Source organism: Enhydra lutris, unplaced genomic scaffold (assembly GCF_002288905.1).
Source record: "Enhydra lutris kenyoni isolate GAN:26980312 unplaced genomic scaffold, ASM228890v2 scaffoldscaffold14, whole genome shotgun sequence".
Lineage (NCBI taxonomy): Eukaryota > Metazoa > Chordata > Mammalia > Carnivora > Mustelidae > Enhydra > Enhydra lutris.
Genome location: NW_019154098.1, coordinates 34,047,102 through 34,064,916, shown reverse-complemented (window position 1 = coordinate 34,064,916; position 17,815 = coordinate 34,047,102). Strand labels below are relative to the sequence as shown.

General features: G+C 43.0%; 1 protein-coding gene across 1 annotated transcript in view; it reads right to left on the bottom strand.

Moving 5' to 3' along the window:
• Positions 1-17,815, bottom strand: part of LOC111146650 (dihydropyrimidinase) — a 76,782-nt gene that overhangs the window by 24,417 nt on the left and 34,550 nt on the right. The window contains exon 7 of the mRNA XM_022502289.1: positions 15,975-16,117. Coding sequence (XP_022357997.1) covers positions 15,975-16,117 — 143 coding nt within the window. The remainder of the gene's footprint in view (positions 1-15,974; positions 16,118-17,815) is intronic.

Genomic DNA, 17,815 nt, shown 5'->3' with positions numbered 1-17,815 from the left:
CATCTATGTGTTTATCTTATACTCACTGATTTAACATCCATTTATTGCTTGCTAACCTACCAATTAATTACCAGTCATTACCAACATACATCTGTTGATTACCAGCTGACTGACTGATTCCATGCCACGCACTGTTCTAGGCCCTGGGGTTGCAGCAAGGAATACAACTGATAGAAAATCCCCTCCTGAATGAAGCTCACATTCCCATCATGCCTATTTCTGAATTTGCAAGGCCCTGTTTGTCATGAAGTTGATACTAATATATGAACAAGTTCAACTTTTTAATAACAATAATAGAGAGAGAGTGCCTTATGGTTTCCGTGAAGCACTTTCACATGACGATGGCATTTATTCCTCAAAAGAACTCCGGGGAGTTCGCAAGAAATACGACAGACTATTTAAATAAAGAGACAAGGAATATGTTACCAAAAGCAAAAAGAACAAAGGACGTGAACAGATTATTTCTCTATAAGGAAAAAAAAACCCCAATGACTAATAAACATGAAAAAGAATTCAACTTCCCTAGTGCTCAAATATATTGTAGCTGAGGGTAACAATTTTTACTTGCAAAAATAACAAAAAGCAAAGGGAAAGAAAGGATTGTGTCCAGAGCTGGTGAGGAGCCCTGGGGGTGGAAACCACGTATGCACAGAGCCCTTAAACCTGCACACATTTTGATACAGGAATTCCACTTTCAATAATCTGCCCAATGGAAATAATCCCAAATCTGGATATAAAATAGCAAAAACAAAAAACAATTAAAACTATAAAGTTATTCAAGTATAGGAAACCTGGATAAATGGCCTAACACAGGGGCACAAGGGTGGCCCAATCCGTAGGGCATCTGGGTATCTGCCTTTGGCTCAGGTCATGATCCCAGGGTCCTAGGATCGAGCCCTGTATTGGGCTCTCTGCTCAGTGGGAACTTATTTCTCCCTCTCCCTCTGCCTGTTGCTCCCCTTGTTTGTGTGCTCTCTCTGTCAAATAAATAAAATTTTAAGAAAAAAAAAAATGGTGGTGGGGCTAACACAAGGGCCCTTCCTGGAGAAGTCAGACATTCAAAAATGTTCAACAGCCCCGTGCAACCTGATGTCTAGGGCTTCCTGTGCAAGTCGCAGCGACAACTATGCCTCATTGACCTGCCAGTTACACCCTAAATGTGCAAAGGAGGATATATCTATAAATATAAACAGGAGTGAAACCGTGAATGACGAGACAAACTGGAATTCTGGGACTACTGTGGACTCCTCTAAGCCTTGGTCCCTCTAGATTCCCATATTAAAAACGTCATTTACTCTGATACCTGCCTGCTAGTTTGTAAATCTCTCCTGTCTTATAATTTTGTATGATAATAATGATATTAATGTCTCTTCAAGTTTTACTGTATGCCAACACAACAAATTGAAGGTATTATCTCCTTCCAACAACCCCCAGAGGCTGGTATTCGTGTCAGCATACCTACATTTACGGGTAGGAAACTGACCTCAGAGAGGTGAGGAACCCGTCCAGGGTCATGCAGATAGTATTGGCATAGCTGGGATTTGAATCCAGTGATCTGGTTCTGCTCTAGATCCCATGCCCCTCAACCCCTGGGCCATACACCCTGATCTATTACTCTATACGATAGTTATGTGGAATATTTTTTTTTACCAGTCCAATTAGGTCCTGAGTTACATTAGGGGGAAGTCATTTCTCACTCAGCTTTGAGTACAGGGTATGGCACTCAGTTGGCACTCAATACATGCTTGGGTCATAAATTAATGAAGCCGTTGTTGACTCACCTACTTCATTCAATTTCCGGTCTTTCATTGAATTGTTGGGGAAGAGTTTTCCTCCCAGGGGGGAGAATATCTTAAGTCAATTCCTCTTCCCCCCCAACTTCTGTTGCCATCATCTTGTCTGAGGTCTCATCCCCTTAAGCCAGAGTCCACCAGCCTCCTGACCATTCCCTCAGATTTCAACCAGTCCCGCGCATCATTACCCTAAAGTACTGGGTCATAAGGCTTTCCCGACCTATGAGCCTAAATGCAGGATCAAAACGCTCAGATCCCAGGGTGACTAGGTGTGGGCAGAGCTCCTAGGCTCATCACCTGTGACCTAAAACACCCTCCCAGGTGACAGACAAGCAGTCTGGTATAGGCTTAAGTTGAAGGATTTGTTGGGATATAGGACTTCCAGTGCTAAAATTGGGAAAGTTCTGGCCAAACCAAGACCAGCTGATAATGTTGCATTCTCCTCTTGGTCTCCAAATTCTCTATGCTACCACGCACCCTGCAAATAACAGTTTCTACTTGTGCCACATATAAATCAGGAAGCACAGATTCCAGTCAAGCCAAATTCTCACTCAAAACCATCCAATGACACATGCTGCCTCAGAAAACCTCTACTCAAACTAACAAGCAAAGCCCTTGGCAATCCGGCCAGGACCAGAGCCACCCCAAGGATGCAGTTAATTCAAAGCCTTTTCACAAGCCCAACCCAGCCTTCGGGGAGGTCTTGATGACCTCAACTCAGGAGAGTTATTAAGACCACAAATTTGCTGGGGCATGAAGCACATGAGACCCTTCCCACTTCTTGAACTGCTGTGTGGAGTTGTTCTTATTTTCCTCTTCTAAGAGTTATTTATCCTTTCCCACGTGTATATGCTGTCTGTCCAACCAGAATGCAGCCTCTTTGGTGGCCAATGTCACACCCTTATTTATGTCCCCCACAGCACTGAGCAATGCCATTTCTTACACACAGAGCAAGCACGCAATAAATTTTTGTTCATAGACAACTGGTTAGTACTGTCTTTCTTCCCCCTACCACATGAGGAATTCAACAGCCCTTCCACACAGATAAATGCTCCATTTTTTTTCATGTGGCTAATGTCTTCTCATGATTCTGTCTCCAGAATCCTAGCTTTCCTTAAATGTCTGATAAGAGAATGAAACTGAGAGCAAAGTAGGAGCATTTCCCTCTGCTGGTGATAAGAAAAGGGCAGAACCACAGTTTGGGGGGGTGGGGGGTGGGGAGAAGTAAGATGGGAAGAAAATATAACAGAAACGTAAAGAATCGACCTTGAAGAACTTTTGGAGAGGGAGAGAATGCGCCAAATATAGAAAAAGATACAAAGAAAGGTAGGGAGAAATGGGCTTTGCAGAACATTAAAAAACAAAATAAATAAAATAAAATAAAATAAACCTGTCCATATGGGACTGTGGCCAGAGAAACATGAGCAGAAGGGCCCAGCACAAATGCCAAGCTCCGCCTGAGAGGGGCAGCCCGTCTGACCCCATCCAGAAGAGCGCTCTGGGCGGGCTCCGCACAGATGGCTGGCTTTGCGCGCCTATCTGGGGAGGCCCCTTATTGCCCAGACAGCACGCAGCCCCAATTACAGGACTCATGGCAAGCACACTGAACTGATGGGAAATTTCCTTCGGGCAATAAAATCTCGGCATAAAAAACAATATTGATCCATTTGCTTCCCTGCCAAAAAGAAGTCAAGTTAGACAAAGGAAATTAGGCAAGCGGTTTCCTAGGACTCCGACTGCAGCTGCAGAGTAAACCTAACGTTCCTGACTCTCCTTTCCCTGCTCGCCTCAATGCGCAAAGGCCACTCGGCCGGGAGGGCGCTGAGTAGGTGTTCATAGGCACACGATGTCTTTTAAATGAAGAAGTCAATGGTCATCTCGTGTCCAGGGGATCCCACTGCCATCCAGACCATGCTGGGGAGTGACGTCCAGGAGCACTGGCAGATTTTCAAGGACCCATGCCACATGCCAGCCAAGTACAGGCTTGTCACCAAGGACAGAGCATGCCATCTGCTGCCCTGCGGAATCGTGAGGGAGCTCTGACCTTGGATTCACAGGCAGACGGGCAGCTCACTCAGCACTCCCAGCTCATCGTTCTGTGAGAATACACACACACACACACACACACACACACACATACACACATGCACGTTCCTTCATCTCCGATGATATAGGGTAAGAGTGAGGACATCTGTCCCGCAGTGAGAGCTAATACTGAAATCTAAGACTCTCGAGAATCAATGACTGCAGCAAAAAGGAAGGCCACTGCCTCTCCGCTGACCCTGCCCTTGCCACGCTGGGTAAAAAGTGATATTATGCCTTATTCACTTTGTCTTCAGCTACTTCCTGTGGCCTCTGGGTCATGGCAGGGCCCCATATCTGGTTTTTTAAATAACCGAGTAAACGAAGGTGGGACAAGATAAAATGTGATGGGGACAAATGGGAAGATCTGCATTTAGTTTCAAAAATCAAGGATTTTATATGCTTCTACTGACAAAATTTGACACTATCTGATGTCAAAGAAATAAGGGGCCAGATGGATGTGCTAGAAAAACCCTTACACATGTATACAAGGATGTACACAGTGTCTGAAATAGTGAGACCGAAAATGTCTTAAACTTCCTGAGCAAAGAACATAATATTATACAGAACAGAATATTATACAGAACAGAATATTATACAGCCGTGAACATGAATGAAAGAACCTGCATATTTCAAAATGGCTAAGTCCCAGAAAGATAGTACTGAGAAAGTCACACAATAATATATGCAGTACAAGACACTTCATATAAAGCTAAAGATACACAAAATTATATATATGTATGTATACATAATGGTGTGGGACTGCATCTCCATATAGTACAAGTAGAAACACATGGGAGTAATAAACATCAAATCCAGGATCCAAGTTAGTTGTTGGGGGGGTGAATACACAAGGGCATTATTTTTTGTACTTTCTATTTATATTAAATACTGCATCTTTTAAAAATTATTACAACATTGAGTGTTATAATAAATTATAATGTTCCACATTATAAATTATATTAGACATTATAAATTACTCTCTGCTCAAGTGGACTTAAAATGTAATACAGAAAGCAGTCACTGAGTAGAATCCTAGTCCTTTCAGCATAAACATCCGAAAGGAAGGCCCAATACCAGTTTTTATTTTTTTATTTTATTTTATTTTTTTTAAGATTTTATTTATTTATTTGACAGAGATCACAGGTAGGCAGAGAAGCAGGCAGAGAGAGAGGAGGAAGCAGGCTCCCCACTGAGCAGAGAGCCCGATGTGGGGCTCGATCCCAGGACCCTGGGATCATGACCTGAGCCGAAGGCAGAGGCTTTAACCCACTGAGCCACCCAGGCGCCCCCCAATACCAGTTTTTAAATTGTCAACTGAAGAAATGTGGTAAGATATTGGAACTCTTGCACCTGCTGAAACGTCACTGTTTTTTTGTTTTTGTTTTTTTAAAGATTTTATTTATTTGACAGAGACACAGCGAGAGAGGGGAACATAAGCAGGGGGAGTGGGAGAGGGAGAAGCAGACTTCCCGCCAAGCAGGAAGCCTGATGTGGGGCTCGATCCCAGGACCCTGGGATCATGACCTGAGCCAAAGGCAGACGCTTAACGCCTGAGCCACCCAGGTGCCCCCGTTTTACTGTTTTTAACCTGCAAATGGCAATCATATAAGGTGCATCCTAAAAAACGTAATAAAGGAAATGGAAAGCATTTAGTATGAAACTAACCCGCCTCGTATGTTCCTGCTCCCGTGGTGTTCCAGGCAGAATCATGTCCAGATCTCAGACTTAAATCTTTGTAGGACACGGACAAGCGCATGTCAAGAGAAGGGTGAACAGAAGGAGATCAGGACATTGGTATCTGCTCGTCATGGGCCTAAGGATCTACTGAAGGATCTCAGAATGCTTATTTGGGGATGGCATAGCTTATCGGGGGCCAATGACTTTCTTCAAATATTTGAATGAATGCGTGAATGAAGGAACTACCTTAGGAGAACATAGACAGATTTTGCATGGCTCCAGAGGCAAACATTTTAGGAGCTCGAAAGAGGGTCATTTTTAATGCAAAAAAGGAAAAACATCCTAACAATTACAGCCATCCCAGGCAAGACTGAACAGTTTACTTAGGTAAACTTCCTTAAAACTGGTAGTAATCAAGCATGGCCTAGAGTTAATTGGACTTTATGAATCCCAAAGCCTTCTCCAATTCTATGAGAACCAGTGGTTCTCAAACTTGGATATGAACCAGAATCCCCTAGAATCCTTGTTAAACCCCAGAGCACTGGGCCCTACCCACAGAGTTTCCAAGGCAGTAGGCCTGGGGCCCTGTCTGAGAATTTGCACTTCTAATAAATTCCCAAATGATGTTGATGTTGCTGGCCCAGGGACCATACTTTGAGAACCTGTGCTCTTAAAAAGAGAAGGCAGATCAGCTTCAATTAAGTTTTTAGTTGTTTTTTTCAGGCCGTTAGAAAAGAGTGCCCTTCCTTACATCACTCACTGCCTTCAAACAGACTTCCACTGTGATCTTCTTCTGACAGCAAGGGCGCAGTTTTACTGATGCCTTCCCCAAAGGCCTTTGTAAAAAGCCATGGCTCTTTGCTGTGCTTTAAGTCCATAAGGACCCTGGGATTCTTTCCAGGTACGGATATTAAATTTCTTTTGATCCATTTTTGCTTTGTTTTCTTGTTTCCTCTATAACCAAGGTTCCCGTGTTTTTTAAGATAAGTGGCCAGAATTAAGAGTGAGTCTGGGCAAAAATCAGAACTGTCTGACCCACTGAAGGATCCAACCTGGCTTAAGCCACATTCCTGGCCAGTTCTGGCAACGCTACTGGCCACTGACTCTGAAACACATCCTTGCCAGCCACCGCTTTGGGGAAGAAGAAGAAGAAGGCAGAAGTGCCAAGAATTATTATTTTTTTTCTTTAACTCAAAAAGAAGTAATGTAAAACCGATCTTAAACCGGTTCAGGGAACAGATAAACAAAGCCCAAACAAAATGTTTAAATCACGTATTGGCTCACTGGCCTAAGACTATTAGTATCTGGTTTATTCATTCAATAAATAACTATTGAGGGCGCCTGGGTGGCTCAGTGGGTTAAGCCTCTGCTTTCGGCTCAGGTCATGATCTCAGGGTCCTGGGATCGAGCCCCGCATTGGGCTCTCTGCTCAGCAGTGAGCCTGCTTCCCCCTCTCTCTGCCTGCCTCTCTGCCTACTTGTGATCTCTCTCTCTCTCTGTCAAATGAATGAATAAAATCTTTGAAAAAAAAAACCTAAAAAAAATAAAAATAAAAATAAATAACTATTGAGCTCCTCTATGCGATGTACCAGCACTGTTTTGAAACCTAGGGATGCAGCTGTTAATAAGTTAGGCAAATGCTGAGACAGAAAAATAGACAATGTATGTTGAGTAGGAAGAAAAATACAGTCGTTCTTGGTTAGAAATCCTATATGCTTTTTACACAACCGTCTCCCCTTCGTGCTTATTTTTTTACCCTAATGGTTAAAATAAACTGTGCTTACTCTGGCCAAGGCAAATGATCAATGATCAAATGATCATTCTGTTCCTAAGCTGCTTTTCTTTTATAATTAAAAAAAAAATGCCACTATTAGTAGTGAAGTCCCTGGAAATCATTTTCTAGCTCACTTGAAAGGTTCAGTTGCATAAGAACATGCTTAAATAAACAAGCTGAAATAAATAGTGGTTAAAATTTTACCCATCTGTAATCAGCAAAACCAGCTTTCTGCCTGCATAGTCAAAAACTTTTTTTAAAAACCAAACGTCTTCTGAAGGCCAGAAAATAAATCCTAGGTGGTTGGTTGGAACAGTTTCACAGCAAACAATTTTTCAAAGAGTCAGCTGTGGGGGCATGTAAGAGTCCTCCTTGAATCATGTTATCTCAGCCAAAAGAATTCATCCAAGCTTCTCCATTTTAGTCATTCCTGGTAAAAACTGAATGTGTACAAGACACAAAGGAGATGGAACTTTTAGATTAAATAGAGTTCTAGTATCTTTTGGTCATGTCTGAAATAAGGCATTACTGCAAGGGCTTCTGAATCACAGCCATAGTTAATAATAGCTCCCACTTATTCAGTAAGTTGATTACCTACTGCCACTACTGCCTACTACTACTAACTGAGCATCTACTGTGTGCCATGCACTGCTGAACATTAACTCTGTACCTAGCACTTCAGTTATTTTCATTTTTTTCATCATATTATCTTAAATACTCATGACCATGCTATGAAATAAATGCCATCATTACCATCATCCCTATTTTATAAATAAAGAAACCTAAGTTCAGAAAAATTAAGTAACATTCCCAAGGTCACATCTAGTTAGTGAAAGGAATTAAACCCCGAAGCCGTTAGCTTTACACTATGGTTCTCCTCCTGCCCCCAGGAACCAGGGAGATGGGCAGGATCTTGAGTGGATTAGCAAAAAACACTTATTCCTCAAGATCCTTTGCTGTCGGGGGTTTCTGGGTGGCTCAGTTGGTAAACGTGTGTCTCGGGCTCAGGTCAGGATCTCAGGGCCCTGGGATCAAGTCCCCATGCTGGGCTCCCTCCTCAGCAGGAAGCCTGCTTCTCCCTCTCTCTCTGCCTGCTGCTCCCCCTTCTTGTGCTCTCTGTCTCTCTTGCTCACTCACTCTCAAATAAATAAACAAAATCTTCAAAAATAAAAAGATACATTGCTATCATCTGCCAGAAAACAGTCATAATTACTGTCTGTACCTATGGTCACCACCATGGGAAGGGTGTCCCTGTAGATGTACAACGCACAGTCAGGACAACCCTACCCTCACACCATGTGGCCTCCAGGAAAGGACATGAGGCAACACAGTGAATGACCACGGCATAGACTGTCATTTCCACCCACGTACCTGGTACGAGGCCTGGGCCTCCCACTCTCTCCTTCCACACATATGGACCGCCACGGTGTGCCTTTGGGAACTGGGGGAGGAGTTATAAACCCGCTTAGAAACAGGCATTACAAGCAGAGTCTTCAGGCTGACTGACTTTGATAAGCAGAAATGCAGTTGCTGCGTTTATGTGCATGGGCGGGAGTGTGAGCTGATATGTGTGTGCGCACGTGCTTCCTTGGAGGCGGCGGAACAGTGTAGTGTACCAATTAGTCCAACGATGCCCAGTGTGCCCCTTCAGGGGAAAACGCCTGGAGCTTCCATGAAATAGTCACTGATAAAACAGCGATAAGCAGAAACCATCACTCCTGGCCAAATCATACTTTCTCCCTTACCTCTTCTTTGTTCCCACGCTCCACAACCCTCATTACCCAAGGGTGAAGTAGTCATTCTTCCCCGGCTTTCATGCACATGCAAGTCCCCCTCCAGAATCTAGAGGGGCCCTTGGATAGGCAGCAAGTCATTACTCCTCATTGAATATAAAGGAAAATTCATTTGTCTCTATCTTCGATGAGAAAGGGAAGGAAATTAAGCAGGAGAGACGGCACGATGCCTTTAAGAATGGTATATTCAAGGTCAAAGCCTGCTATAATTGAGTTAAAAAATAATAAATGAAAATAGCTGTGAGCAAAGCATGCCTGCCTGGCACAATACGGTCCAGCTAGAAGTCTTCATTAAATGTTCCGCGGCACACAACGTGTTAGCTGTGTGTTTGTGTGCTAGGGATGCTGCGAGAGATCCTGCAGCTCATAAATACTGAAAAGGGACCGTTGCCATGGTAACTAAGTGCTAGTTAATGAATACCGAAGAACTCAAGCTCATAGGATAGTCTTAAATTGCCAGAACGTGAGTTACAGCTGACGCCAGGAGCTGGCAAGTAACTTACGTGCCATCCTCTCCAATACGATTTTTAACAAGTCGGCCAGTTTGATGGGTCTCCGTCTTGACCACATGAGGCCACAAGATTCTCTCTTGACACTCCGTGAAAAATCCTACGCCTGATTTCTTCCCCTTGACTCTAAGCACCACAATATTTTACAGAAACGAACCAAACATTTAGATAAGGAATGTGGCCTTCAATTTGAATCTTTGACCCAAGGAGCCAAGCATGAGGACACGCATCTCTGTCACAACCAACAGAGACACACGGGCTCGAGGAGCCATCGAGCTGAATGCAGCAGACTCTTTACTTGTGAAAAAGGTGGAGGCTCCGTATGCACCAAAGGCAGGTTGTTTTTTATTGTGCAATGACACAGAAGAGCTTCTGCAGATGATTTTTGCAGGAACTTTTTACAGGCTGGTAATGTCGTAGGTGATCTCTCATTAGGACGGCCAAACCTTCTCTACAGGCTCCCATTCCCAATTCTCTCTCACCATTCATCCCACATGTCAGATTTCTCATTCTGGAATCATCCGGCTTTTCACAGGTTTTTCGTTTTTGAGGGTTTTTTTGTTTTTTTGTTTTTTTGTTTTTTAAAGGCACGCTCCATCCCCTTTCTCTGCTCTGGTCGCCCTCGGTAACTAGAATGCAGCCCATTTTTAAGATAACAGATTGTGTTGCCAGCAGACTTATTTCTACATGCCATTAATAAATAATGAGAATTTAGAAAAAGAGGGAAACATCTAGGTACCACAAAGCCAAAAATCATTAGCAAACACATCCATTCTCCAGAGGCTGGCTCCTTGCATAACCAGCATCTCAAACGGCCTGGTCGGGTCTCAGTGTGGGCTGTGGGTGCCCCCTTCAGGCTCTGGGGAGAGATGCATGCAGCTCTCCTTTGAGATACTACCTGGTCAGCGGGGCGATGGTTTTTGCTAAAATCTTTATAGAAATTTCAAAGGAACATTGTGGCCTACCTGTGTTGGTGTGGTTGGATGGGAAGCCCTCACATCACCAGCCTTCAGCTAGTATCAAAACTAAGTAGGTAAAATAAAATGCAGTGTCATTCAAGGGAAAAAAAAGCACCTTATAGATACGTTCATTGTATTCGTTTGATTAAATGATGCTTTTCCACTAGAGGAGCTCTGTTTAAAATCATCTCTGTCTGTAATAAAATTAAACCTGGAGAGAGGCAGCCCACGACCTCCTCACCTTCCTGCTTCCTCCCACGGCCTGAACCTGTTCTCGCACGTAATCTCCTCTGGCCTTAGCTTCTTCTTCCCAGGACTTTGGTTTCTCTTGCCTTCATGTTTAGTCTTGTTGATAGATAACATGTTTCCTTGGGAGGATGGGAGGAGAATGGCACCACCTCTCTGGCCTTCCTCTCCAAACCCATAACCCCAAGCTAGTCACGAGGAAAACATGAGAAGAATCATAACAGAGAGACCTGCCACAACATGCCTGACCAGGACTCCTCCAGACTTCCAAGGTCATCACAAACAAAGAAAGTCAGAGAAACTTACAGACCACTGGAGCGACATGACGGCGGAATGTCATGTGGTGTCCTGGATGGCTCCCGATCAGGAAAATGTATATTAGGTAAAAACTAAGGAAACATTGGGTCGCCTTGGGGGCTCAGTCAGTTAAGTCACCACTCTTGGTTTCAGCTCAGGTCATCACCTCAGGGTCATGAGACCCAGCCCCTGGGACTGCGTCCATGCTCAGCACAGAGTCTGCTCGAGATTGCCTCCCCCTCCCTCTTTTCCTTCCCCTCTGCTCCTCCACCTGCGGGTGCTCACACTTTCTCTCCCTTTCTCTAAAATAAAATAAAATAAAATAACCTTAAGGAAATCTCATTAAAGCATGGACCCTAGTTAATAATAACATATCAGTATTGGTTTATTAATTATAAAAAACCTACCACAGGAATAATAATGGAAACTGACTGTGGATTATATGGGAACTCTCTGTACTATCTTTGCAATTTTTCTGTAAATCCAAAAGTATTCTGAAAGGAAAGATTTATTTTAAAAACTGGATTTGACGTCAAGACTGTTAACGAGGGAGGAAGGCAGTGACTAAAGACCACGGTCGGGTCTGGGGAGTGGATGAGCAGTGGACAGCAGAGCTCAGTCTGCAAGGTGGGAAGAGGCAGACTCCCATGGTGACGGGCCGGTGGCGAAGGTGGGGGGAAGCTCCGGGTGGCGGATGGGCAGTTAGAAAAAGTTAAAAATATTGTCATGCCTCAGAAAGGTCCTCGTTGAGGTCATCAGCATAAATTTTGGTCAGGAACAGCCAGCCCAGATGAGAAACTTTCTCCTAACAGGAGGGCCAAGAATAGAGAAAGCTGAAGCTATGATCGACCCAGATAAGGAATCCACAGACCGTGTCCCCAAAATTCTCTCTTTTGATAGGAAGCACCTATAAATGCACTTTCTTCTTGTTCAAATATCCTTCTAGATTCATTATTCTCTGAAGCTTCCTCTCTAACTGCCCCTTCTCTCCAGTTTCCCACATTCTGCAATTTTCACGTTGAAAAGGATGAATCATGAGAGTGCAAACCATTCTGAAGGTGGCTTAGAGAAAATTCTTAAATTAAAGGGTTGAAGAAGTAAGATGAGGACGAAATTCAAAGCAACCCAAAGGGGGCTGGATCCTTTCAGTATATCCTGCCAAGGAAAGATGTATATTTCTCCATTTTTCAAAAGGACAGTAGAAAAGAAAAGAAAAACAAAGAGGACTCCAGTTTTTTAAAAGAATCTGAAGGTCAGACAAATAGAAGCTTCTGGTTCACTGGCCTCCTGGACACTTCAGGCAGATACCTGAGAACACCTTGAAAGGGAGACGGGCAGGAGAGAGTGACCCCAGCCCAGCTAGATAAACAGCAAGTAACCAGGACAGTGCATACCTTGATCCTGGGGAACACTTTCTTATGTTAGACACATTTTCACACACATCGTTGCATGTGATTCTAACAAAAATCTGATGAGGTAGGCATAACAATTATTAATAATCTCACTTTACCTAAGAGAGAGGGGCTACTCAGAGACAGTAACTGACATGCCTGGGTTCCCCGCTTGGCACGGATGGAGCCGGGACCCAGAACCCACACCGCAGGTGCTCAGGTCATGGTGTTTTCATTTAGCCTCGTGCCTAGGTGGACGTGATCAGCAGATGTAGGTGAAGAAGTCATAGTGCTGGTAATTAAATGTCAGTGCGTATCTTTATCCCACAGACACATACATGAAAATGCAAATATTTCATTTTCTGCTACCATGACTGCCATCAGGTGAAGGACAAGTCTCCTTTAAGAAATACCAGAGAATTGATAACATAGAGAGAGAAAAAGAAACCTAAAAGCACAGAAACTTTTTAGTTTGACCTTCAGTTAGTTAGTTTTTGGATGAAAAAACAAAGGCAGGTAATAGACAGATCTGAAAAAATAAGAAGTAAACTCTTCTGGATCGTTACGCGCTCTTCGGCAACAACTGAATGGGAAAGGAAGAGCAAGACAAAGTTACAGAAATCGGCAAGTCAAACTTGTGTGAAAGTGCTCTAAATTTATATCGTCTAAAAACGTGACTCAAAGAGACATAATCACAACCCATAAATATCCCCCAAGCAACAATATATGTGGAAATAAAGTAAGTGAATTATTCACACCTGTAGGTGCAAGTCATTTCTCTTTGTCTGGTTGTCTAAGGAAGACAATGCTTTACCCCTGAGCTGGGGTCACCCTCACAAATGGAAACAGCCAAGGAGGCTCTTAAGGTGGGTCCTGCTGCAGATGCCAAGTGTAGGGTTAAAAACGGGAGCTGCGGGGAACGGCCTGCCATGGCTCTTGACGCTATTAGGAATGAGGTTGGATCACTCCATTGACTATTTTTTTATTTCTCCCTCACCTTGAAAAGGAATAATAGAGAATAGAATTAAATTCAAAAACTCTTTCTGTGACTGGCCCACTTGACTATAAGAAGACCACAGACCATGAACAGGCACATCCAGGAGAAAGAGCTCTGCTTTGGTGTCGGGAGATAGCATGGTGCCAAATCTCGTGAAACACATCGAAGTCTGCAAAGTCAAAGCCACTGTTCACAGACGCCATTGTGTTACAGTTTTCCCACTACCGAAAGGGAGAGTCCTATCTGCCTTACCTTGTTAAGTCACGTTTCAGATAGCAGAGCATTTTTTTTTAAAGATTTTATTTATTTATTTGTCAGAGAGAGAGAGAGAGGGAGAGAGAGCAAGCACAGGCAGACACAGTGGCAGACAGAGGCAGGGGGAGAAGCAGGCTCCCTGCTGAGCAAGGAGCCTGATGTGGGACTAGATCCCAGGATGCTGGGATCCTGACTTGAGCCGAAGGCAGCCGCCTAACCAACTGAGCCACCCAGGCGTCCCTAGCAGAGTATTTTTTTAAACCACTGAGGACTGTGCAAATGCAAATGGTTGCTAATTATTATCATTATTTGGACTCTCCCAGATGCAATGCTTCAAAAACACCATTTTTCATAAATATTTCTTCTGTGTGATCATTTTCTCCCTTTCGAAATTTTTGAGGTTTCCCGATTAAGAATCATCATCTCCTTAAGCCACAAATCATTTCAAAAGCTCTATCTGTCTCAGTACTTGGGGCAGACTAAATCGTTGGAATTACAGCAGAAATGATGCTGGGTGGGCTCCTGCCGGGTGTACAATAGAGTGAGTAGAGTGGTATTTAAAATATCAGGAGCTCTCTAAACACAGCATGCTCAATTCATCCGCACATCAATCCAAGTCCAAGCAAATGTTTTTTTCCCCTTTGTCTTCCCAAGGACAGTTTTTCTAGTCTCATGGAGAAGCTGCCCCAAATTTAATTTTATCTGTCTTCATTTCTTCTGCAGGGACAGGGGCCTGAGGATGTAACCACCAGATATTTAATCCTTAAATAAGCAATAGTTCCTTGTTAGCATCATAACAAAGACCCTGAGCTCTGCCTTGTTGGTATCTTAGGACATTTACGTAAATAAGATGTTCATATCACCATGTACTGACCTGCGAGACCGTAAGCCGGCAACAGGCTGGTACACGGTCACTAATGCTTGCGATGGCTGTGGGACTGCCCACCACGTGAACTGGTGCCTGAGTTGGGACAATGGATGCCCAGGGAATGTTTAACTACAAAAGACAAGCATTTTCTACAGAAATATCAGGGGCTTATTTTTAAGCTCATAGCAGCGGTAGCCTTAGTGCTTTTTCATCTTCTGTTCCCCAGAGGTGCCCAGGAGCATTTCAATCAAAGTTGGGCCCTTGTGACAATAGCACCTCCAAGAAACTAGAGACTTTTGCTTAGTACAGTAATTAACCTAGTAGACCTTGAATAAATGCCTATTCAGTGAAGGTAGAAGGCCTCATGTATCCCCCTCGACGCACACGCGCACACACGCACAGATAGCATTATAGTATGTGGGATTTTCTCCAATACAAATGTGAAGGTTATAGAAGATACAAATTCGGATGCAGGTGTTGTCTCTGCTAGTATCTTAGAAGGAGAAATTACCAGGGCTTCAGCCTCTCTATTCAATGCTTTCCTGAGTTGGTGGAAATTGCCAATTCCGCAATATTAACATAGAATTATGGAAATCGGAAACAAAAAGCTGGAGTCTACTGGGAATGATAAGCTCAAGATGAAATCAACCGGAAAATCTGGCTAACTAAAAGTGACATCCTTTGTGCTGGAATTTTTCTATCTGAAAGCTTTAAAAAGGCTATAATTATTTTGAGTTTTCAAGTCAGCCCTTTTCAAACTAAGCCTCCTCTTTTCTTCATTGCTCTCTGTACCATTCCTCCGTGTGAACTGGGGTGTTTGCCAAGCTTACCACCGAAGTGGTAAATTCATATTGGTTATACACGCACATGCATCTCCAGGGAATTGGAAGCAACACAACTTTTGCATCCTCTATGCCAAGGAAAACAAAGGAATATTTGTACATCAGAACTCTTATCATGGGGTGCCTTGGTGGCTCAGTCTGTTGAGTCTGTCTTTGGCTCAGGTCATGATCTCAAGGTCACGGGATCAAGCCTGTGTCAGGCTCCCTGCTCAGGAGGGAGTCTGCTTCTCCTTCCTCTGCCCCCTCCTCACTCGTTACTCTCTCTTTTTCTCTCTCTGTCTCAATTAAATAGATGAAATCTCTAAACACACACACACACACACACACACACACACACACACACACTTATCTTGTGCACAAGCTCAAAACACAGGGTAAATAAATCACCTAATAAGAAGTGTCTGAATGAGGTCAATAAATAATTTCTTTGCAAGTTAGTGTTTTTTTTTTCCATGGAGAAGCCAAAAAATACAAGAACGCAGACTTACCTGGTGGCATTTGGGTCCCAAATCACAATGTCTGCATCTGATCCCACAGCTATCCTTCCCTTTCTCGGAAAGAGATTGAAGACCTTCGCTGCGTTTGTGCTGGTAACTGCCACAAACCGGTTTTCGTCCATTTTACCACTATGCTGTAAAGACAGTTCAAGAAAGAAAATGCATGTGTTTTAATGACCACATACTTAAACATCTCCTATCAATAAAAGTGCAAGACTTGTATCTCTTAGAACCCAACAGAACTGCACCTAATTTCTTACACTGTGGAGCCAAACACCTCTGGGGATGCTGGTGAGCCTTAAACTATCATAATGATAATGATGGGGATGATGGGTTAACACAAGCCTGAAGATAACTTTTCACAAGCCTAAGCTTAACTCCCACCCTTCACTAATTTTCTCCATCCTTCCCAGAATCACACAGACAACAGCTAGATGTTGGCAATAGTATTTTCAATTTTTGTTTAGAGTTGACTACCACTCCCTACTGCATTTATGATCTGGCTTATTTACTGTTGACCTAAGAATGATGAGATGATCATGTAGACAACAGGTAAAATATTATAAAGTTAAAATAAGAGAGACCTTTAAATCAGATGACAAGACATTTAGAAAGAGGAAAAATCAACTCAAGAGATTAAATTTTGTGCTACTGAAATGTACATGAATCAATAATCATGGAGTCTATTATGAGGGATTTTAATATGGACATACTGTGGATTAATGTGGTCTTTCTAAAACCGTATGATTTTGTTTTTTTGTTTTGTTTTGTTTTTTAAGATTTTATTTATTTATTTGACAGACAGAGATCACAAGTAGGCAGAGAGGCAGGCAGAGAGAGAGGAAGGGAAGCAGGCTCCCCACTGAGCAGAGAGCCCGATGCGATCCGGGGCTCAATTCCAGGACCCTGGGATCATGACCTGAGCAGAAGGCAGAGGCTTTAACGCACTGAGCCACCCAGGCACCCCTGATTTGTTTTTTTAAATGTTGAGAGCTTATCCCTATGTATATTTATATGGTTAGGAGCATCCTTAATAAGTCTTATTTAATTACCAATGTGTCCATGTCTCACAAAATGATTAAGAACCACAACCTGAGAGTACTATTCCCATGAATCAACCATCTTCATGTTTCATAAAATAACACAGTTTCTGTACATTATTAAGAAATATTCCATTTTTTAAAAGTCGTTTACACACTTGCTGTATTATGGAAATTTGCTTTAATGAACATACTCCTTATAATAGCACAAGCTCAGAGAAAAAGGTTGAACTTTTAGCAAGAAAATCTAAGCAAAGAGAAAGAGAGGAAGAGTCATGTGGGATGATTAGAGTTAGGGTAGAGGTACCAAGGGCTGAAAGATGATTAGCAGAAGAAAGGGCTATGGAGATGTTCTGGAGATCCTTACATGTAAACTGATCATTCAAATGTCATCCTATAAGTAATGGAAAATGTTAAAGGGTTTTAAAGAAAAAAATAGCATGAATAGTCCTTTGTTTTTGGAAGGCAGCACTGGTACTAGAGGATAACATAGGCAATATAGTAGAAGCAAGCAAGAGCCTGGCGGAGGGGCACCAGCTTTGAGACTACTTCAACGATCCAACCGAGACAGCCTTCAAACTAGAGTAGTCAACATGAAGGTGTAAATAAGGAGACATGTTAGGAATCTAATTGACAATAACTGGTAAATAATTAGAGTTAGGAAGAATGGTATGTGGAGGGGATTCTGAGGTGTGAGATAATGTCATCTAAGGGAGGGCTTCTGAAAAATGGGTGAGAATGACATGAAAATGGTGGCCCAGGTATAACCAGGCAAGTCTCCCCACTGATCCG